The sequence below is a fragment of the Protomyctophum bolini genome, assembly GCF_963924005.1.
Source record: "Protomyctophum bolini genome assembly, chromosome: 13".
NCBI classification, from domain to species: domain Eukaryota; kingdom Metazoa; phylum Chordata; class Actinopteri; order Myctophiformes; family Myctophidae; genus Protomyctophum; species Protomyctophum bolini.
The window spans coordinates 13473336-13496322 of NC_137874.1; the positions used below are offsets into that span (position 1 = coordinate 13473336).

At 41.0% G+C, this 22987-nt stretch overlaps 2 protein-coding genes across 2 annotated transcripts; both read left to right on the forward strand.

The window, feature by feature from the left end:
- Positions 1 to 2786: 2786 nt before the first annotated feature.
- ndufa2 (NADH:ubiquinone oxidoreductase subunit A2) lies at positions 2787 to 6097 on the forward strand. The gene is made up of 3 exons (XM_080779676.1): positions 2787 to 2929; positions 3933 to 4039; positions 5905 to 6097. Exons 1-3 carry the CDS (start codon positions 2826 to 2828, stop codon positions 5994 to 5996), a joined length of 303 nt encoding a protein of 100 aa, XP_080635802.1. The 5' UTR covers positions 2787 to 2825; the 3' UTR covers positions 5997 to 6097.
- Positions 6098 to 7121: 1024 nt separating this feature from the next.
- Positions 7122 to 16405, forward strand: ik (IK cytokine). The gene is made up of 20 exons (XM_080779363.1): positions 7122 to 7295; positions 8069 to 8135; positions 8967 to 9059; positions 9650 to 9709; positions 9818 to 9985; positions 10127 to 10241; positions 10345 to 10415; positions 10636 to 10682; positions 10902 to 11065; positions 11745 to 11853; positions 12102 to 12147; positions 12357 to 12567; positions 12681 to 12699; positions 12935 to 13017; positions 13191 to 13279; positions 14106 to 14163; positions 14541 to 14629; positions 15420 to 15528; positions 15751 to 15785; positions 16149 to 16405. Exons 1-20 carry the CDS (start codon positions 7286 to 7288, stop codon positions 16174 to 16176), a joined length of 1671 nt encoding a protein of 556 aa, XP_080635489.1. The 5' UTR covers positions 7122 to 7285; the 3' UTR covers positions 16177 to 16405.
- Positions 16406 to 22987: the final 6582 nt, after the last annotated feature.

Below are 22987 nucleotides of genomic sequence, written 5' to 3' on the forward strand. Positions count from 1 at the left end.
CGGTGTAATTGCCATGACCAAATCAGCCAAAAGTAACTTTATCAATGATAAAGCCGAGGAAATCAAAAACAATCCTCGGGAGCTCTGGAAGCTACTAAACAACCAACTAGGCTGTGGTCAGAAACTTAAAACCAGGTTTACTAACATAAACATCAAATCAAATAACACCCTCATCACTGACAAGGTTGATGTAGCCAATCACTTGAACATCTTCTTTACAAACATTGCAACAATGCTGGTTAACAAACTGCCCTCCCACTCTGGGCGTTTTGGTGTAGAGCACATCAAAGGCTTCTACAAAAACCTAGGTGTTTGTAAAGATGATTTTAAAATGACAATGGTAACAACTGAGGAGGTACTTAAGAAACTGAGTGCCCTCCAACCCCACAAGGCCACTGGCCATGACAATATTCCCTCCAAATTTCTCAGAGACTCAGCCATTTCCATAGCTCCAGTCATCACCCACATAGTTAACCTCTCCATCAAACAAGGACAGGTCCCCAGAGATTTTAAACTGGCCAAAGTAACCCCCCTGTACAAAAAAGGGAGCAAATTAGAACCCGGCAACTACCGCCCTATTTCTATTCTAAGCTCCATCTCGAAAGTGATGGAAAAAATAGTCTATGAACAGGTTGAAAAGTATCTTGCCACTAATAAATTGTTGTACGAGTTCCAATCTGGTTTCAGAACATCCCACTCCACTGACACATGCCTTCTCTATTTGAGCGACCACATCAAACACGAGGTGGATGCTGGAAAATACTGCGGCATGGTCATGCTGGACCTCCAAAAGGCTTTTGACACCGTGAACCACTCCATACTGGTTAACAAGCTTAAAGCTATTGGTTTTGATAGCACATCAGTGAGCTGGATGCAATCCTACCTGGAGGGGAGAGAACAGATGGTAGAAGTGAACGGAACACTGTCCCCCCCCCTCCCAGTGAGCTGTGGCGTCCCACAAGGAAGCATACTAGGGCCTTTACTGTTCCTAATATATGTAAACGACATGACTTCAGCTTGTGACTGCAACTTGTTCCTGTTCGCAGACGACTCAGCACTGCTGGTCTCGGACAGGAACAAACTGCAGGTTGAAAAGACCCTCAGCTCTGAACTCGGTAGAATCTGCACCTGGCTCGCTGATAACAAACTATCCTTACACCTGGGAAAAACTGAATCCATTCTCTTCGGATCAAATAGTAATCTCAAAAAGGCAGATGGCTTCTTGGTTAGAGTTGGTGATGATATTATCACACGGAAGGATCAAATTACCTACCTAGGTTCCATCCTGGAGGCCAATCTTTCCGGTGATAAGATGGCCACCAACGTAATCAAAAAAGTCAATCAAAGAACAAGATTCCTCTACAGGATCTCCTCACTGGTCGACAAAAACACCTTGAAGACCTTAACAGGAGCCCTTGTACAAGGTTTCTTTGACTATGCATCCACCTCCTGGTACCACAGCACCTCAAAGGCCCTTAAAACAAGGCTCCAGACCTCCCAAAACAAACTGGTCAGGCTCCTACTTGGCCTCACCCCCCGAACCCACCTCACCCCTGCCCACTTTGACAGGCTGGGATGGCTTAGGGTCGACGACAGAGTACAGCATCTTGCAATGGGTCTGGTCCACAAGATTAGATACACCACCAAGATACCCATGTACCTGTCTAAATACTTCCTTAATGTAAACGAAGTCCACACCCACAACACCAGAGGGAGTGCAACAAACCATGTACAACCCAGATTCGGCACAAACAAGGGACTAAATTCTTTTCGCTCCTATGCGACCAAAATGTGGAACGCCCTACCAACAGTCATTAAGACATGTGAATCCCTTGGCTCCTTCAAAACTGCTCTCAAAGGGCACCTACGGATGGCTGCAATTCGAAACTGGCCTCTGTAAAAGCTGAATTTGTATCTGGATTGTACTATGTTTTTGTATGGACGTGGTGTTGGGTGCCTGCACATATGCACACATGGCATCAACGCATGGTGTTGTGTGCAGGCGCCCTACACTCTGTCTTTGTACTATGGATTGTACTATGTTTTTGTATGGACGTGGTGTTGGGTGCCTGCACATATGCACACATGGCATCAACGCATGGTGTTGTGTGCAGGCGCCCTACACTCTGTCTTTCGTTTTCTTTTCTTTTATCCCCCTGTTCCCCTCACTGTATATATACTTTTTTTCCCTTTTCGCTTCCTATATGATGAATTCCTGTTCTGTTCTTTAACTACATAGAAGTGTCTATTTGTTTGTCTCTAAATGTTTTGATGAATTGAACAATGTGGACCCTGTTGTAAACAAGTGTAAGGCTTAATTGGGTCGTCCACTCACAGTTAACAGTCTTTGTATTGAGTTTGTGCTTGAAATGTACTGTAATTCTGCAAACTGTTAATAAAGATTTCAATCAATCAATCAAATTAGTCACATAGTCAGAATGCCTTTCCTTTATTATTAATACATTAAACTATTAACTTATTCTTCGTTGGGTTTTATTATGAAATTGTTGCGCAAACCTCACCATGGGGTTGCCATTTCCGCTTATTATAAGCAACTTTGTGCTTCTTTTTTTATAAAGTTGCTTGCTTGTAAATGTAAATATCACTAATCCGTGGTTGCTGTGTGCGACTGTGTGTAGTTGCGTATATGGGCTTGTTTCATGTTTAAACCATTGATTCTCACACATTTTCAAGCGACCTCGTAGCCTTGCTTCTTTTGTCACTTTTGGGCTTGTTTTCAATGAATAGACTTGATTGCTTATTTCTCTCACACAATCTGGGATGGCAACTGTCCCTGATCCTCCTCACCAAACCAAACAAGCAACATGGCTGCCGCCGTAGTGAGGGGCATCGGCTCTAACCTTGCCAAGAACCTGCGAGAAATACGTCTCCACTTGTGTCAGACTTCTGCCGCCAGCCAGGGAGCCAGGTGCGGTTCACTCTGTGACTGATGTTTTCAAGAGAGAAACACATTACTGTGGTTGTTATTAGCTACTTAGTGAGTTAGCGTAGCCAGTTAGCCACCGTCATTCGCCTGCATGATGCATCTCACAAACCTCGTCGCTTCGTGTAAAAAAGAACAGATCTAACAACGTCATGAAGATACAATCATTTTAATAATGCATAAACTGAACCGCGTGTTTCTTATTTAGAAGGTAAAGCTGATAACTAGGTCACACTGTTTCTATGGACTCCGTTCAACTTCATTCTCGTATCGTGCGTAATAATAACAAGGCAGCGATACAAACAATTCAACAACACAAGTACACACGACATCTCAAACCCATATCAAAGCACACTTAGCGTCTCACTATTTAAGTCATATTGCTGTCAGGAAGGATGGTCGAGCGACGCCAGACTCAAGGTGACAAGGTGGTTAAGGGACATCTGGTCTCCGAAAGGAGGCGTGGGTTCGAATCCCACTACTTTAAAAAAAAAAACTTTCTCCAGGATAGCTGCAATTCGCAACACTAGATTTATTTTTAATATGTTGAATCTACAGTTGCCACACCAGCCAATGACAGCCCAAACAAGTCCTATCTGATCATATTAAACTCCCCAACACAGAAAGCGTCAATTATCATCTTTCTATCTGCAAAGTGTTTGTTTCAGAAAACCCACCATAGACTCTTATAAGCAACTTTCTGTCAATAAATTAAGTGCAGGTGATAATGTAATGTTTCACCTGCAGTGTTCAAGTATGGAAGCGTTCGTTGGAAATCACTCAACTGCCCTGCATAGTTGCATACCACTTGTTTTGAAATTGCATACCACCTGCAACATAATGCAGGAGGTTGCGAAAACGAGCGCTTCCTAACTTTTCATGTGGAAGTGCAAGGCTTTCATATCTGTGTGTTTATGCATGACAGAGATAGTCAATGACAACGTGTGTGTGTGTGTGTGTGTGTGTGTGTGTGTTTGTGTCTCCACAGGGACTTCGTGGAACAACACTATGTGGCATTGAAGACATCCAATCCAGAGTTTCCCATCCTGGTCAGGGAGTGTTCTGGAGTGCAAGCCAAACTCTGGGCTAGATATGGTGAGAGACACTGCACAGACTACCATGACACACAGAATTTAACGGACAAGCACATGAGCAGCTCTCTGTGCTTGAAATAGCAAGACTGATAGCAACACAATGCTAAAAGACACCTAATCCGACCCATGTTTATTTACATACAATTAAAAACCAAAGCCCTGCAACTCTGGCATGTGCTGTCTGTGTGCACAGCCCCTGTGGAAGTGGAACCCATCGACCCTCAGCCCAACGTTTATTACATTAATTAACTCGTATATGAAATGCAACACCAAAGCTCAGATCAAATTAGTAATAAGAAAAACAATAATTATTTGATCTGCCCAAAACATTGTGTTTATTGTCATGGTTTGTCACAACAAGAGTTGGCTTTGTCCGCGGTGTAAACGTCTTTAAATTAAATAAATACTTTTTGAAAACTCTATGGGGAAAATGAATGGGGAATTCTCTTCCGGACCTGGCGTCGCTATAGAATAGATCATCGCACACAAAATATTGTGTTTGTCATGATTTGTCACGACAAGAGTTGGCTTTGTACGACGCTTATAAGGTCTTTAAATAAATACGTTTTGAAATGTCTATGGGAAAAATGCATTGGGAACTATTTCCTGGGCCTGGCGTTGTCATGAAAGGGGGCGGGACTGCGACTCTCTATAGGCATGCTGATATACCCATATGGAGATCTCTGTCAGACCTGTCCCTTTTATGCCCATATAATGAAGATCTCCTTATATCCCTGATGTCCTCACTATATGCTATATGAGATGGTGGAATATCTTGAGGAGCAAGGCACCCCAATCAAGGATGACAGACCAGTGCATGTTCTACACTAAGTACATATTACAAGTTACAACATAATACATAGCACACTTAGTCCCTGGGTGTTTATCGTTCCCTAACAGGCACACATACATAATCATAGCTATTCTTACCTACCACTCAACTTGTTTCAATACAAGCATCTGGCATCCATCATCATGATTCATGTCACAGTCCTAATATGTCCAAGTCTGTTCTCTTCTATTTTGAATCACAGACATTTAGACACAAGGGTCACTAGTGGGCTGTCCAGGTATCATCATGTCTCATCATGTTTCCTTACTCTAAATATAGCATTTCAAGCTGACAGTTTATGAATCTACTAGTCTGACCCCTATTTACTACTATAATATGTAAAATCTTACATATCACTACATAGTATAGCAATTCCATAACAGCCCCTTTGTTTGTGCCCATATGGAGTGATTTGTTTGCCCCTGATGTCATGATGACATTGAGGTTAGACAGCACAGTCACACTCCATATTTCAGCAATGCTGCATTGGGAACTCCTTATATGGTTAAGTCATGGTGAATTGAGCGTAACATCTGAGGTCTGCCAGCCAGCTGGTCCTAGGACCAATTTTAATATAATTATGATGATGCATACAAAGTTTTTATTTTTATTTTCGTGTTTTCTAATGTTTTTTCTTTTTTGCTTTGACAGGCATAGTTGACACTGATTATATTATGACGACTTGTTGTCAGTATGTTGAGCCTCGTACTCTCGCTGCTAGGATCAGGGGCTCCTTTCCTTTGGGACCTTACAAGGCTATTTAAATAAAGCTAAAAGATAGCTCATATTATGTTGTTTTCAAACATCTATTGACCGTGTGTGTGTGTGTGTGTGTGTGTGTGTGTGTGTGTGTGTGTGTGTGTGTGTGTGTGTGTGTGTGTGTGTGTGTGTGTGTGTGTGTGTGTGTGTGTGTGTGTGTGTGTGTGTGTGTGTGTGTGTGTGTGTGTGTGTGTGTGTGTGTGTGTGTGTGTGTGTGTGTGTGTGTGTGTGTGTGTGTGTGTGTGTGTGTGTGTGTGTGTGTGTGTTCTCTCCAGACTTTGGGAAGGAAAGAAGTGTTCCATTGGACAACATGACGGCAGAACAAATATCCCAAGTTCTAGAGACGGTGGTCAAGACCAAACCCTGACCTTGGTTCTCTCCTCCACCCCCATCCCTGTGTTATTAATGTGATGACATCTGCTGTTAATATTATATTGTTAATAAACCCAATTTACTAACTCTGACAAAGTGCAGATGTGTGTTTATGTATCTGTTTGTGTCTTTACCTAGTTTAGTTTTTTCACTTCCCAAGCAGCCACTTTTACCCCTGAGCCTCAGCCGCCCCTTTGTCTGTGTATGCATAGACAAACGGTTCATGCAAGGTCCCACAACTTAAAGAAGTGTGTCTTTTCAGTAGATGTGTTTGTTGTAGTCATTAATGTACTCATGTGATCTATAGTTTGCCTGCTAGTAACAGTCTCTACTCTTCCTCTGACCTGGTGGTCCCGTGGTCGCAAAACAACCCAGTCCACCAGACCCCAGGGTTCACATATACATTGAATTACCCTCAGAAAAGAAAACAAACCGTGATGTATCCTGTACGTATATAACCGAATAGTTTTAAACAATATAATAAAATAAAGAGGTGGGAAAACATATATATATATATATCATTATGTACTGTAACTGGATATACCCTCTGAACCTGCTTATTGGAAGAAGAAAGTGGAGGGGAACAACTTCCAACGATGAATAGTAAGGTTATGGGCTGGTTGGTTTCCATCTCATTACAAGCGGTAGCTTTACAAAGTATTGAGAAGATGTGGTCTTCCACATAGTTTTCCATTTCTATTTATTTAATAAAGATCTAGGTTTCGGTCAACTAACCGAAAAGTTCTTAATTGAATAAATAAAAACGGAAGAAGACAGAGGGACTTTGGCTGTCCTATCCACACACATCCTTTCATGTAGTACTTTCCCTACTTGACAAAGTATTTGAAATGTTAATTATCTGGTTTAAATTCAACTTTGTTCATAACTAAAAGCAAAAGCATATAGGCTTTTTACCATTCACATTTTCTCTTTTTCCTTCTTGGGGGCTGGTGGTGTGATGATCATTATATTGTGGTCTGTTAGTACTGGGTGACTGGGTTCCAATTTGTGGTCGGTAGATGGCGATATGCCACACCATTAAATAAAATCTTGTCTTTTCTACTTCCTGTCTGTCTGAGGCGCGTGCGCACTGCTGCGCAGGAGGAAACCATAGGGAGGAAACAGCCACAGAAAGTCAGAAACACAACAACATAGCTGCGCGCTACATAAAAAACGGTGTTGTTGTGAACTGAACTTAAATAACGACTGCGTTTTCCTCTTGTTTGGAATAGACACAAATAAATATTATTTCCACTTGAAGGAGACGGAAGAATCTTCGACACAATGCCTGAAAGTAAGTTGGAATTGATTGTATTACCATACCGAAACCTAAATGCTAACGTTAGCCTTCGTCGATGGCTAAAAAGTAGCCTAAGATTTAGACTCTCGTAGATGTATTTATCGATTCTGACATGTCAGAATCGATGAATACGTCTACGAGAGTCTAAATCTTAGGCTAGCTAAAAAGTACAGATTTACAAGTTAACGGCGCACCTCATCGCCACACGTTGGTAGCCTGTAGATCTGTTATTTTTGGCGAGCGATACGGTCGTACTGACTCTACTGCGAAGTATAATACTGTCCGGAAAAAAAACATTTTATTCAGTGATTCTTAAAGATGGTGGTCACACAACAGCAGCACTTTGAAAGAGTAATGATTTGTCTTTGCTCACATAAAATGGTAGGCTATAATGCACAATATTTCAAATGAGAACAACACATGTGTATATAGGCAGTTCCAGCTGTTGAATAAACATAAACAACTGATTGTTTACATATTTTCCTAATGAAAAGTGAATGTGCGCCACCCCTACAAATGGCAGTAATTATAATACACCAGTGATTTTCAACCAGTGGTCCTTGAGGGGGTTCCAGGTGGTTCCCAGCTAAATGATGGAGAGTTGGTAACCAAATGGACCTTTTTAGAGCTTTAACTCTTGAGAGTGTCAAATGGAACTAAATGGACCCTTATGGGTCCATTTAGTTTCATTTCATGCTCTTGGTATGAAACGGGTTGAAAGCCACTGTAATAAAGGATGCCCTCTTGTTCCCTCCTCCTCCTACCAGCGGAGACCTACTCCAACCCCCTGGCTCCTGATGGCCATGAGGTGGAAGACCTGCGCTCTGCTTTACAGTGAGTTCTGCCGCTTGGCTTTTAACCACTTTAAAACCTGGACCCCTCAGGTGTGTGTGTGTGTGTGTGTGTGGCATTCATATAGCGCCTTTATCCAAGGCGCTTTACATAGAACACACACACACATTCATACACCAATGGCGGCGGAAACCATGCAAGGCACCAACCAGCACATAGGGAGAAATTACTCAAGGTCACTTCAACGCCAACTCTGGGGGAGCCCGGGTTCGAACTGACCATCCAGTCACTCTACCGAAAAAGACCATTAATGCATCAAAAGCAATCAACAAACTATATTATAAAAACTGGTCTAACATTGGCCAAATGGTCAGATAAGCGGAGGAGGTCCCCAGTTCACGTATGATTCTTTTGGGGGTTTGTCACCTGAAAAGGTTGAGAACCAACCACTGCTCATTATATTAATGACTGTTCTGCTTTAGCTCTACATAAATATATTTGCAAAAGTCCCCCACAATACGGATACGTTAAGAGAAGGAACGACAGTCTGGCATGTTTAGCCCATTGACTATAACTCTAATATAAAATTATTATCAACAGAAAATGTCAGAAATACTTGACGTTTGTGATTTTTTGTTTTACCAAAAGTATTGAAACATGTTAATTTGTTTACATTTGTGATAAAAAAATAAATATGATTAGGAGTCCATGAATTATTAACCATGAAATGATAGTTTTGAATAATGGTGCATAATTGCATATTATTCTTTGTGTGTCCATGTGTAAATCACACTGCTTATTCTTTCCGAATTGTTCTGTATATCTCAACATTTTAATGACGGTCTGTTGCCTGCCTATCCTGTCGACTTACAGGTCCAAGCTGACCAATGATGACTTCAGGAAACTGTTGATGACCCCAAGATCTGCCCCCTCGTCAGCCCCACCGTCCAAATCCAGACATCATGAGTGAGTGCATCACTCACTGACTGATGATGATGATGATGAAGAACACAATCAGTAACACGTTGATGCATAGGAATACATACTGTACATGGGGCATTAGGTGCATCTACAACCTGACAATTGGCACTTGGCATAGCATTACAGAGTATATTGGAACATACAGGATTAACACTAAACTAGGAGCAGAGGATTAGACACATACAATATTAAGTACGTGGGCCTGTGTCCAGTGTACCATGAGTTGGGTGAGAAATGGTATGCAGGAGAACAATCCCGGTTGAACTGAGCATAGCTATTGCAGTAGTATTATGCCAAGACAACACATTTCATACGACAAACACAGACTTGATATGCTTCAAGAAATGGCACGTACTGTAATTACATAATGATTAACATATAAGAATGAATTAAAATAAAAGTGACAGTACAGTGAAATAAAAAAGGAAGATAACGGCACACTCCAAACTTTAGTTGAAAGGAATAGATAAAAGTTGATTCAAAGACGGGCATTCTGAGTTAGAGCTTTGGTGTGAAAAACTGATCAGTTGCAATGACCCTAGAAATTAATTACCGGTAGCTGTTTTATTACCCAGGATGCCAAGGGACTACAACGAGGACGAGGACCCAGCAGCACGGAGACGTAAGAAGAAGAGGTGAGGGTTATCAAAGCTCTGGTTTGAGGCCATTTTCCACTCACTATCTAATCTATTGCTGAGAGACAATTGTTCTGTTCTTATAATTGTGCTGATATTTGTCTTTAGTTATTACGCCAAGCTGCGCCAGCAGGAGATGGAGAGAGAGAGAGAGCTGGCAGAGAAGTACAGAGACAGAGCCCGCGAGCGCCGAGACGGAGTCAACAAAGACTACGAAGAAACTGAACTCATCAGCACAACGGCCAACTACAGAGCTGTAGGCCCTACTGCTGAGGCGTATGTACAGCTCTTAGCTCTTTCTACTCTACTGTTCCTACGTCTCCTACTGTTACTTATATTAGTACTCTCACGACTAAATGACAATTATTTATCTTTTTTCCCCCCCCAATCTGTCCCTCCCATCATCACTGTCTCCAGGGACAAATCAGCAGCTGAGAAGCGTCGTCAGTTGATCCAAGAGTCCAAGTTCTTGGGAGGTGACATGGAACATACTCACTTGGTGAAAGGTCTCGATTTCGCCCTGCTACAGAAGGTAAGTGTGCGTGTGTGTGTGCGTGCGTGCGTGCAGTGAGCGAGTATGTGAGGGCGTGATATGGGGATTGTTTTTACATATATTTTGTGCGTGTGTGTGTAAGGTACGAGCTGAGATCACCAGTAAGGAGAAAGAAGAAGAGGACATGATGGAAAAGGTTCAGAAGGAAGTGAAGTACGTACGTTCATATATATCGGCAAATATAAACCTGCTATGAAATATAACCATAATAGTGCAACCAGTAGATATAATAATATCTAATACGATAACTACTACATATCATAAATTTGTCACATTGTGACATGTAATGTTTTGCAAATTTGACAAATTTCACCTAGAATGACATGTCCAATCTTGTGTGTGATCATGACTGTTGATCTCTCTGTTTTATCAGGAAGGACATAGAGCCAGAAGAGAAGATTGAGTTTAAGACTCGTCTGGGTGAGTGTGTTTTTGAGGGGTGCTAGCCACTCCTATATTCAGCTATTAGTGTATATTTTCTTGTTACACAAACATTGAATTCCCATTGACAATGAATGGAGAATTTGTGGACGAGCAAATCGGCTATTTTTTGTCATACACAAAGATTAAAGATGAAACGCTTGTTTCACCTGGCAAATATGACATAATTTCTTATTTTTAAACTACCCTCCCCAACAGGAAGGAACGTCTACCGCATGATGTTTAGGTCTCGTCAGACAGAGAGGAACGAGTTGTTCCTGCCAGGGAGGATGGCCTACGTGGTTGACCTGGAGGATGAATACGCAGACACGGACATACCCACCACACTGATCCGCAGCAAGGCTGACTGCCCTACTATGGAGGTTAGGATGAGCTAATGAATAGACCAGGGGTTGTCGCCGGGTTGTCTGTGAGCATGACCTCCCTGCTCGGTAATATTACACCGCTATCCGTGAATGCAACGGTACGTTAACTCAAATGCCGATTCAGGGACTTAATTGTGTTTGCTGGCACATAGGCATCGAATGTACACAGTCAGACCCCTCCAGCGCCAATTTACCAGTGTTAATTTAACTACGAGAGGGTACAAATGGAACCAAATGGACACGTGGTCCATGTATTTGGACCCTCTCGCTCTCAGAGTTACGGAAACCTTTAAGCCACTCGGCACCTGCTCATATTGTCTTCATTCCTGCTATATAACCATAAAATCAGTTCGCTTTCCTGTGGTGCTGGTTCTCAGTCGGTTGGAGCTGTATGTGTGTATCACTGTCTATGGTGTGTATGAAGTGTTGAGTGGCTTTGTTGTCAACTCTCACGCGACACCACTTTTTTCCGTTTCTAAAAAACAAAACAAACAAACATATTTGTCCAGTAGACAATACACGGCCCCAAACGGCACCTACCCGTGATCCATAGTTTGAGAACACCGGAATGGACTGGTGTGTTAATGCTCAATCCTTCCGTTTTGTATCGCTTTCTCTTTGGTGCTTTCTCACTCTTTCTCTTTGTGTGTGTGTGTGTCTCTCTCTCTCTCTCCAGGCGCAGACAACTCTGACCACTAATGACATAGTGATCTCTAAGCTGACTCAGATCCTCTCCTACCTTCGCCAGGGAACAAGACACAAGAAACTAAAAAAGAAAGACAAAGGTTAATACCGTTACTACTGCTACTATTATTGCTAATAGTCCTACTACCAATACTATATATATTACCATTTATACTACTCCCTGCCTATAATTACTGTGCTACCAACTACCACCATTGCTACTAATAATTAAATTACAAAAACAAATACTACAGGTACAATACTGCTATTGTATGGACGACAATGTAATATGTGTTTTGGTGTGTGTGCGTGTGTGTGTGTGTGTGTGTGTGTGTGTGTGAGAGAGCAGGTAAACTAGATGAAAAGAAGGTTCCAGGACCAGAGGCTGATATTGGGTGAGTAAAAGTCATTTTAAAGATGTAGGGAAATGTTCACACTTTTAGGGCATATCTGTGGTCAGAATCAGAATCAATCTTTATTGTCACATCACATTACAAGTAACATGGTTGGTTGGCTTAACCCATTTTGGGTGGGAACCCCTTTTGTCACACTGTCACACTCTTTGTATGGACAAGGGTTTTGACTGGTTATTATCCATCCTCAGTATCTTCGATGACATCGGAGACTACATCCCATCCGCCGCCACCGCCAACAAGCCTCCTCCTAAGGACAAGGACAAGGACAAGGAGAGGTACCGGGAGCGAGAGAGAGAGAGGGAAAGGGAGAGGGAGAGGGACAGAGAGCGAGAGAGGGAGGATGAGAAGAGGAGACACACTTACTTTGAGAAGCCCAGGGTCGACGATCACGATCCCGAGGTCAGTCGGACGGCTCAAATATTCGTAATCCTGTGTGATCAATTAATCGTAGCACACTGTACACGATGACTAACTGTGAGTGTGTGTGTGTTTCTTTCTCTCTCTCTCTGCAGCCCATAGATATGGAGACAGGTAAATGACCGGCTTCTCTTTATAGTGTCTTTACATACGTACAATTACTAAATTATTACTTACGATTACCATACACTTATTAACCAGTACAGACAGTGGATAGAATCTAAAAACGACACGGATCCTTTCCCAGTATTAATGGGACAGCTGACACATCAGACCATATCTGTCATGTTATTTCTACTGTGCGTCGCTCTCTCTCTCAAACCCCGTCTCCCTCTCCTTCTCTCTCCAGGACCTGAGAATGTGAAAGACCAGATCAAGATGATCAATGAGAAGTTTGCCGGTGCAGCCGGCAGCCAGTGGCAGGGCCAGGAAACATATCCTTCTGGTTCACTGTTGGTTCAAATGAATCAGGCTGAACTTCATGTTGTGTGTGTGTGTGTGTGTGTGTGTGTGTGTGTGTATATATGGTGGTGAGAAGTTAAAAGGTTTCTTTTCATTTTACGTTTTGTTTTATCCACACTGTTGTCATTCTTTAACTGCCAGCTACTGCGGGCCAGCGAACACGCGACCGCAAAGAACAGCTGGGAGACTTTTTCGGAATGTCCAACTCCTACGCCGAATGTTACCCTGCAACGTAAGATTGACACACACACACACACACACACACACACACACACACACACACACACACACACGTAATGGTGCACACTAGTGGATCGACAGAAAATGAAGTTTAGTAATAGAATCATCGATTTAGTGATTTATCACATAGCTTCCATAATGTAATAATGTAACCCTTTATTAACTTCCATCAATCAGACTATTCAATCATGTAAATCTTCTTTTAATCCTACTGCACTGGCCACACACTCCCATGCGGCACATACTGTATATCAACATGCTGTAAAGACTTACTAGTATATACTTTACTTTATACCCTGAGGGAATGCTAAGTGCGTTTTTACATATTCTTACAACACAAACTTGTTTGGACTTGCCCGGTACGACCACAGCCTTCTACTCTAGTCCGCCAAGCGGCTTCAGTGCAGTAACTTGGTCCTGGAGAGCAGTAGCTGAGGCAGGAGACACTGCTTTTTGTGTGGGTTAAATTAACCCATTAAGACCTGAGGCAGATTTTGAAAGTTGTTTATGTTGGTAACGGACAGAAACCTATTTTCTTTTTCTTCTTAAATTAACACCCTACTACTTGATCATATTCTACAGTGTCGCACAAGTATCAAAAGTAGCACATCCACAAGCTCGAAACATGGCCCAAACTAAGCGACATGATTTGAGCTTGTAGATCTGCTACTTTTAAATTTGAATCCTGAAAAGTACCAGTTTTGGACATATGAGGTTTCCACCTGACAGAGACAATATTTAGCTAAAATCTAAAATAACACTGTTTTCCCGTTTTTAGTGGGTTAAAGCAGTCCTCTCTTCTCTGTCTCCCTCTGCAGCATGGATGACCTGGCTGTCGACAGCGATGAAGAAGTGGACTACAGCAAGATGGACCAGGTGACTACAACAACTCACCAGCATTACAATCACACAGCGCAGCAGTGACTATTGGTCAATTACTTAAAGCAATACTCCACTAGTGTGCCGCTGTCATAGGCATGAGGCTCTTGAGTGCCGTAGATCAGCACACCAGTGCCATTATCGGGGTACAGCACAACCTTGTTTGTTGTGATTATACCACCATTTTATTATCGATGTTTATGATCAGAGAGTGAGACATTGCATGTTATAAATAATGTAGAGTTAGGGTTTAGGTGGAATGATTATGGGGTGCTTTTTGTAGCTATTCAATCAATTGTTCCATTGGAAACCGTTACTGATTTGATTTGATTTCCAAGCATGACAGTTGGTTTGTGTTTCTCTCTGTCGCTCAGGGCAACAAGAAGGGTCCACTTGGTCGCTGGGACTTTGACACCCAGGAAGAATATTCAGACTACATGAACAACAAGGAGGCCTTACCCAAGTATGAAACATTATTTTTCTATCTACAAATCCTAGGAATCTCATTATGTCCGTGTGCATAACCTTCCATCATGGCATATATTGGAAACCGATCGTGTTCACGCTACACTTCCAAGGAAGTGCAGTGTCGATTGTGAAGTTGATCGGATCAACAGTTCTCCAGAACCGGCCCTCTCCCAATGTCCACTCGTATCTCACAAACCTTTAATCCCAGGACGCAGGGAAGTGTGAAGTCGCTCATGTTGGCGGTTCTCCAGAGCAGGCCCGCTCTGCACCGGCACAAGTTTCAAATCTCAGCCATGCCCCAAACAGGCATTGCACTACTAACCCTGATGATAATTAATTTACCAAATCATTCCACATGAATATTTTAATTTATTTATGTTTATTTGACGGGGACAATAAAAAAAACCAATGTATCAAGTTATAAAAACATAAAACCGTTTCATTGTATGTGGGGTTTTTAGCCGAGGCTAATTTGCAACCCCTGTCCCTAATTAGAAAGCCTATAAAGAGTATAAGACATTTGCTGTCTATTACCTTTTTCACTTTTCAGATTTATGTTTGTCTGCCTTCCACATATCATGTGAACCGTTCATCTGATCAACTTCACAATTGGTTGGTGTACTGCTGAGGACACAAGGCAGTTCTCCAGATGTTGTTTATTTACTGAATGGTTGACCACATATGTTTTCATTTTAGTCTGCCCTTCGGTTTCCTGTCTATTTGTGCTGTCCTGCCTAAATAAAGTGTAATTTTCCTATGATTAAATGATTTGTTTGTCCCTTCAGGGCTGCCTTCCAGTATGGTATTAAGATGTCAGAGGGCCGCAAGACCAGACGCTTCAAGGAGACCAATGAGAAGGCCGAGCTGGACAGACAGTGGAAGAAGATCAGCGCGGTGAGACATAGCTGGATGGATAGATTTAGAAAGATAGACAGTCTTGTATCTTAAACACTTAACACCTATTTTACAGTCTGGCTATTCAAAAAATAGTCTTATCAACAAGCTTGCAACACATTGTGTGCTTGTAGATCTGCTATTTGCGAAGAAATCTTGTCTGATTAAAATAGGAACTTAAATGTGATTAAAATGCTAACTCTCACATTCTTTCATTATCAGATCATTGAGAAGAGAAAGAAGGCAGAGGCAGATGGGTGAGTATTTTTCTTTCTTTTCATTTCAGTGTATTTCATCTCAGTCTTGTAATCAGACTGTATAGAGCCAGTGGTTTGGGGACCCCCAGGTGTCCTTGAATGGGTTCCAGGGGGTCCGCAGCAAAATGGGTTAATCTAGCACCAAAATCAGTTAACCCACTATAACCGTATAATCATCGGATATTTAAAGCTCACAGCGTATCGCAATGTGACGTGTTGTGAGCTTGTAGATCTGCTATTTTAAGACGACACAAATCTGGCAGATGGGGCTTGAGAACCACTGCTTTAGAGATGGCACTGTATGTACAGTATGTGGGAACGGTTCAAACCATTACCAATGTGTTTATCTGGTTTGCTTTTCAGAGAGAATCCCAAGAGGCCCAAATACTGAATATCTCCATCCTTCCATGGAAACACTTCTTTCTTTTGTATCCATTCCTCCTTCGTTGAGACACCCCTGTGCCACAGCTCTGGTTCCCTATGGAATAGGGTTTAGAACCCCCCATTCTACAACATTGTTCTGCTTATGTTTATTTCAGTACGTGATTATTTCAGACCATTGGCCATGTATGTTTGAAATGATCCAACATGGTTTTATTAAATTGTTTTATTTAGATGTACATATCTGTTTTGAGGAGGTATTTTACTGGGCGGATCCAGTCAGTAAACGTGTACTTGAGATTTTAATTGAAAGTATCTTCATTTTTAATTTGATTGAGGAAATTAGATTATACTTTTTTTTAATTTTTTATTTCAAACAGTGGGTATCTCTTTTGTGATGTTGAACTTTGGTAGAACCTTGGGTTGTACCTGGCCATGGTGTACAGTATGTACCTAGGTAAAAATATTGTCAATTTTATCAGTTTCTCTGTGAGTGAAAGCAACATTTTTATTCTCCATTCAGTCTTATTGCACCTGGACTTAAGTACTCCTTAAGTACGCCTAAGTGAAGCAGCTCTATTCATGTTGCATTTGAATTTGTTAAATTTGCGTAACATCAGATTCTGTGAAATCAAATATTACACAAATGGAGCCATTCACTTTCCTAAAGCACGTTTGTTTTCATTATGTTTGCAGGATACACTTTGATCATGTTTATGTGCTAAAGTGATTTCGTTTAGTGCACAGATCAGGCTGTTCCTTGTAAGTCATGAGGTCCTGACCTGTTAGTATCTCTGACCACTAAAATTAGGATAAGGTTAGGATTATTCATAGTTTTGTGAGGATAAGGGTAGGTTCACACATAGATTTGGTCAGGTAACGGTTATGGTTAAAATAGGATTATGGTTAGATTTAGTCATATATTTGGTAATAATAAAACTTTATTTGTATAGCACCTTTCACGACATGAAATGCAGCTCAAGGTGCTTTACAGAGCAATGGAGAAAAAAGAAAAGCAAGGCTTAAAACATTAAAATAATGGAGGAATTTTAAATATCAACTAAAAGAGTGTAGAGGTTGGTCTAGAGCTGTGCTTTAAAAGAGTGTACAGAGGCTGCCTGTCGAAGGTATAGTGGGAGTTTGTTCCACGCCGTCGGCCCGTAGAATCAGAAAGCTGCTTCACCGTGTTTTATAGTTGCCATTTTTTAGGCACAGCGAGCAGGCCAGCAGTGGAATACCTGAGGGGTGGTTTGGGACATACATGCAGGCAGTCATGTAGGTGGGAAGGTGCGAGACCATTGAGAGCTTTATAAACGAGTAAAATAATTTTAAAATAAGTCCTAAAAACAACTGGAAATAATAGTAATAGTAAGCAACTATCTCGCAACAATTAGGTTTAGGCATAGTTTTTGTGAGGTTACGGTTAAGGTTAGATTCAGCCATAGACTTGGTGAGGTTCGTGTTACTATTAAGTTAATTCATAGGTTTTGTGAGGTTAAGTTTAGTATATGGTTAGTTTAGGCATAGATTTTGTCAGGTTAAGATTAAGGTTAGGTTTAGGCACAGTAAACGCAGACTTGTGTGCTGTCCGAGCTGACAAAGCAGAGCACTCCCTTTCACCCGTGTTGGCCAATCAGAAGCTGCGTTAGTCTCTTGTCCCCCTATCGCCTGCAGAATGCAGCTTATCGGAGATGCTAAAAAGGTTCAACATCACTTTAAACAAACACATGTGCTTAAATGGAACACTTCAGTTCCGGATCTTCCGTTAAGGGCATCAGGAACAGCGTATAGCTGTGTAGACTAGGAGGTTTCAATATGCTTTCAGCTGTTTTCAATTTATATAAGGACTGATATTGAATATTAATGTGTGTAAAATGGTGACTGTTTTGACCTTGTGGTGAAAATAAATTACAGGAAATATAATGTAGCACAATGTTACACAGCTTAATCTGCACTGCAGAACCCAATAAAGCAGAAAAAACACAATTGGTTTGTTTTAAATGTTGCCATTAGATGGTTCATAAATATATGGACCATTTAACCTGGTTAAAAAAAACACTGGTAATTGGTAATGAATATCAGAGTAGCCTATAGTTTTAACAGTTTAACCATTATTATAATGATGTGTATGCATGTTTTAAGCTGTAGTAGGTGTAGTAACTTATCTTCGTACAATTGGTCTTCACTAATGTTCATGATAAAATAGTGGTCCTTTAAACTATAAACATAGCAGTGACACTTGTTATTATTAATAATTATTACTCTTGTCCACCAGGTGGTGCTACTGCACTATGAAAAACGATTTCTGTGGATTTCCATCCACCATGGTTTGATTTAGATTTTCCAGGGGTCTACCTGAGTGACTAAATGTCAACCACATGATCATGTTATTATGAACTTTTGTACACAGAAGGCAGAATACACCTCAAGGTGCTCATGTTTACAGATTTGAGCGTCCACACCTGGCTACGCTGGCTATTTTTAGTATGTGACGCTGGCACGCAACTAAGTACAGTGGACACACACATGCAGCTTTAATAGAATGATCAATATTAATGCTAAATAAATAAAATAAATCTCTGGAAAAGGAATAAGAGTCAGCACCTATATCCTCAAAGCCTGTTGTGGCCAACACAGACAAAGTTAGCAATTGGTTCTACTGGTGATTGAACCCAGGATTCGGATGTGATAACCACTACACTACACCATAGAACCCGTCTATTGACTGGGCCTAGATGTGATAACCACTGCACTATAAATATATTATTTAAGTATTAAGTAAGTACACTAAAGTTTGGGTCCCAGGTGAGACACCAGGGACTCTCCTCCAAGCAGCACTTGGCACCTGCCCACAGAGCCAAAACAACTAGTAACTGGTGTACTGACCATGGTATTACTGTGCTTAAGCCAACTGGCCTGACCTGAACCTTGTATCTTGTATTTTCAAGAGGAAGGTGTGAGACATTACAAATGTATTTACGGCTGTTATCAAAGCAAACCTGTGCTTCCATAACACCTCAACAGTGCCACAGGCCGATCACCATGCCACGCCCCATTGTTGAAATAATTTGTTCAAAAGTAGCCCAGACCAAGCATTAACTGCATACATTAATATACTTTTCAATTATTATTTTTTTTAGTGGTCTCGTAAAATATTCTAATATTTTGAAATAGGGTTTTTGATTTGGGTGCTGAGCTGTACACCATAATCATCAAGATTAAAACAAAAAAAAAGTTTTAAATACACTTTATGTACAATGAATTGAGAATATATGAAAGTTTCACTTTTTGAATTATATTACAGAAGAAAATTACATTTACACAATATTCTAATTCATTGAGATGGAGCGCGGTGTGAGTCTGTGTGTGTGAGAAAAGTAATTGAAATAACACAGCCTTGTGTATTAGGAAAATGTCTAACAATTAAAATGGAGTTTGCAGTTACAATAGGTTGGTATAGGAAGGGGGCAAATAAAATGAATATCAAATCTAAACACTGAATCGAGCAACTTTAGATGCTTTAGATGTACTTAAGTATTCAAGGAATACAAGTGAATTTTGTAGTTTTCACCGACGAATTGATGTAATTCTTTCACAAATATTGTATAGGACCTTGTAACTCTTGTTTCAGAGAAGTAACTCTGAATTAAACCACCTGCACTGCATGCAATGATGTGCTTTCTTGTAGAACTACGTTACATATTAGTATGGATTGGAAAGTATGGAAAAAAGTGTAGAAAAAGTATTATGTTTTCAGACTATTGACTTGCAATAACTTTTAACTTTAACCAAATCCACACATCCACACCCCACCAAATCAGTCGAAAGAATAATGACAACCTATGAATTGCATGATATACATAGCTTCACAAATAACATTATGACAAATACATCTGAACATGTTAGTTAGTTACGCAGTGTAGTTATTAGAAAAGTGCACGTATCTTTTCTTCATAAGGAAACCATAATTGCTTGGCTGCATTCGTCGTCATGTCCACAGACACAGTTAATAAAGGAGGCTTCACAGACGGTGCAAACATGAAATATTTTTGTATTGACCTGGTTCTTATTTAGAAAAGACATTCATGAATGACGACGTATTGTTTTTTCCAATCCATTAACCCATTTAGACGTGAGAACGATTCTACAAAATGTCTTCTAAATCATGACAGTTTTCTGAAAAACCCTATGTTTCTATGTCAGTGGTTCTCAAACATTTTCATGTCAAGGAACCCCAAAAATTATATGTAATTGGCCAACGACCCCCATCCCATCTGAAAATATGTTGTTCCAGGGACTCCCGGCCCAGAAGCATAGATTTGAGTTAAAAACGTAATAAGGCAGACGCTCACTCTATTCTGTGATGTAGGTTATTGGCAGACACTCCCTAAGCAGGCTTCACGCGCCTGCTCTAAACTGACGAGTGTTTGTCTGACTCCTTCGTGTTTGTTAGTAAAACAAATAAACAAGTTAAAACGTACCAACTTCCACCTCATGGAAGATGAGGAGAGTTGTCAGTGTTGTCAGGGAGTGGAAACTGCCCAGAGACATGACGGTGACAGCAGGAGGAGAAGTTTTATTATCGTCCTTGGAAAAAAAGGGAGTCCATTCACCAAGGGACCAGGTTAGCTTACCTAGCTACTACCTACAGTTAATTAGCATTAGCATTCATGGTTAATAGAGGTGAATTGTTTGTTTGTGTGTAATGTCATGTCACTAATTATATTTACAAAAAGTAAAATTAAAGAACTAGTCAGGATATAAAGCATTGTTTGTGTGCTGTGCCTGTGAAGTGAATAATATTGTTTGTTTGCTGTTAGGCAGAAATATCATATGCCCCATTTAGGCCTGAAAAAAAAAAAAAATCTGAAAAACCTCATGTTTCTATATCAGTGGTTCTCAATATTTCATGTCAAGGACCCCAAAAATGATATGTAATATGCCACGACCCCCATTGAAAATATGTTGTTCCAGGGACCCCCCAGAAGCAAAGATTTGAACTGAAACTCTGAAAGAATATATATTCAAAGATTTGAGGCAAATTTCACTATTTTTTTCAAAAATAGCAGACCTACAAGTTTATAGCGCGCTATGAGCTTGTAGATCTGCTATTTTTCAATAGCTAAAGTATAACATAATGTTTAAAACACCAAAAGGGGTTCCCGCCCCAAAATGGCTTAATGCCCTATACTTCTTCATACAAGCCTGTCACACTAAAGTATGAGAATAGGCATTTCTACATGTGCAAATTCAACTATAATTATTATTATAAGTCAATGTCAAACAATTTACAGTAATAAAACCATACAATGTAAAAAGAAATACTCTACTATAGTATATTCATGAAATAAATTGCATGTTTTTGTTGATGTAAAGTTTCCTTGTTTTTTTAAGGTGCTATATAAATTCAAGTTATTATTTATTATTTATGAACCCCTAATGGCTCCTGATGTGCAGGTTGGTGCCTTGCATGGTTTCCGCCGCCATCTGTGTATGAATGTATATGTGTGAATGGGTGAATGTAATGCACAATCTATGTAAGGCGCCTTGGATAAAGGCGCTATATAAATGCACCATTTACCATTCATGATGTCCGCTCTCCTATATAGCTGTGAATGCTGGACCCTGAAGCCTGCTCTACCGTCCCTGGCCCCACTGTGCTACACCAGAATGCTATGTGCAGTGCTAAACATCAACCAGGATGAACACGTTACCAACATGCATCTGTATGGAGTGTTACCGAGGGTGGGTGAGAGAAGATGGCCTCCAGGAGGAGGAGAATGAGGCTGGTCGGTGCCATTGACACTGGGATTAAATGGTAAACGGTGCCATTTATATAGCGCCTTTATCCAAGTCTCTTTACATATGCATTACATTCACACACACACATTCATACACTGATTGCGGCGGAAGCCATGCAAGGTACCAACCTGCACATCGGGAGCAATTTTGCCCAAGGACCTGCTCTACCTCCTGAGCCACAGTCGCCACAGTCGGTATGTATGGAGGATGGAGAGGACTGGAGACCCCGCTGGAGGGCTCATCTGAGGACCAACTAAAAGAGGACTGCTCTATCTCTCTCTATCCATTGGTGGGTTCCAAACTTTGACCCTGCTGGCCGCCATCCCTTCTTCTACAACTGAAGTAGAAGACAGATCAAGGTACGAACCCTTTTCCCCATCTTTGCTGCTGCTGCTTGTGTTGTAAGCAAATTAAGCTGTGTGTACACTTCAAGCTGTTGCTGTCATTTTAGGACGCAATGATTGGGTGGAAATTAATGTCAGTGACTGTTTGTGTCTCTGGGATTGGATGCTGCAGTCTGTGTTGTGTTGTGTTTCTGCTCTGGGATTGGACGCTGCAGTCTGTGTTGTGTCTGCTCTGGGATTGGGTGGATGCTGCAGTCTGTGTTGTGTTTGTGTCTGCTCTGGGATTGGGTGGATGCTGCAGTCTGTGTTGTGTTGTGTTTGCCACTGAACAAACTGAGTTGTTGTAACAGAGAATAGTATTATCATGTGGATCTTGGCCACTTCAATTAGCCTTTTAAATTCAAGCTAGAGGTTTTGGGTTTTCACATGACGATAGCCATCATTTAAAAATGAAGACTGATGTTCATCTACACTACAGTTAGTAGATAGTTAGTGTTACTAAGTGTGCGGCTGCTGTGTTGTGGGTGTGTTGAAGATTGTGTGTTGTGACGGCTATTGTTTAATGACTGGCTTGACGGCAAAACTTACTTACTATTTGTATGAAGACCACCTCTCCAGAGATGGCCCTCCTGATCACTCCTGGTGTTCCAGATCTTATTGAACACAGTGCAAACC

Bases quoted from the DNA above. Each gene is read 5' to 3' on its own strand.
- ndufa2 (XM_080779676.1), top strand. From the start codon at position 2,826: ATGGCTGCCGCCGTAGTGAGGGGCATCGGCTCTAACCTTGCCAAGAAC. The intron at 2,930-3,932 runs GTGCGGTTCACT...GTGTCTCCACAG, and splicing joins GCCGCCAGCCAGGGAGCCAG to GGACTTCGTGGAACAACACT. The intron at 4,040-5,904 runs GTGAGAGACACT...TGTTCTCTCCAG, and splicing joins CAAACTCTGGGCTAGATATG to ACTTTGGGAAGGAAAGAAGT.
- ik (XM_080779363.1), top strand. The intron at 10,683-10,901 runs GTGAGTGTGTTT...CCTCCCCAACAG, and splicing joins TGAGTTTAAGACTCGTCTGG to GAAGGAACGTCTACCGCATG. The intron at 11,854-12,101 runs GTTAATACCGTT...GTGAGAGAGCAG, and splicing joins ACTAAAAAAGAAAGACAAAG to GTAAACTAGATGAAAAGAAG.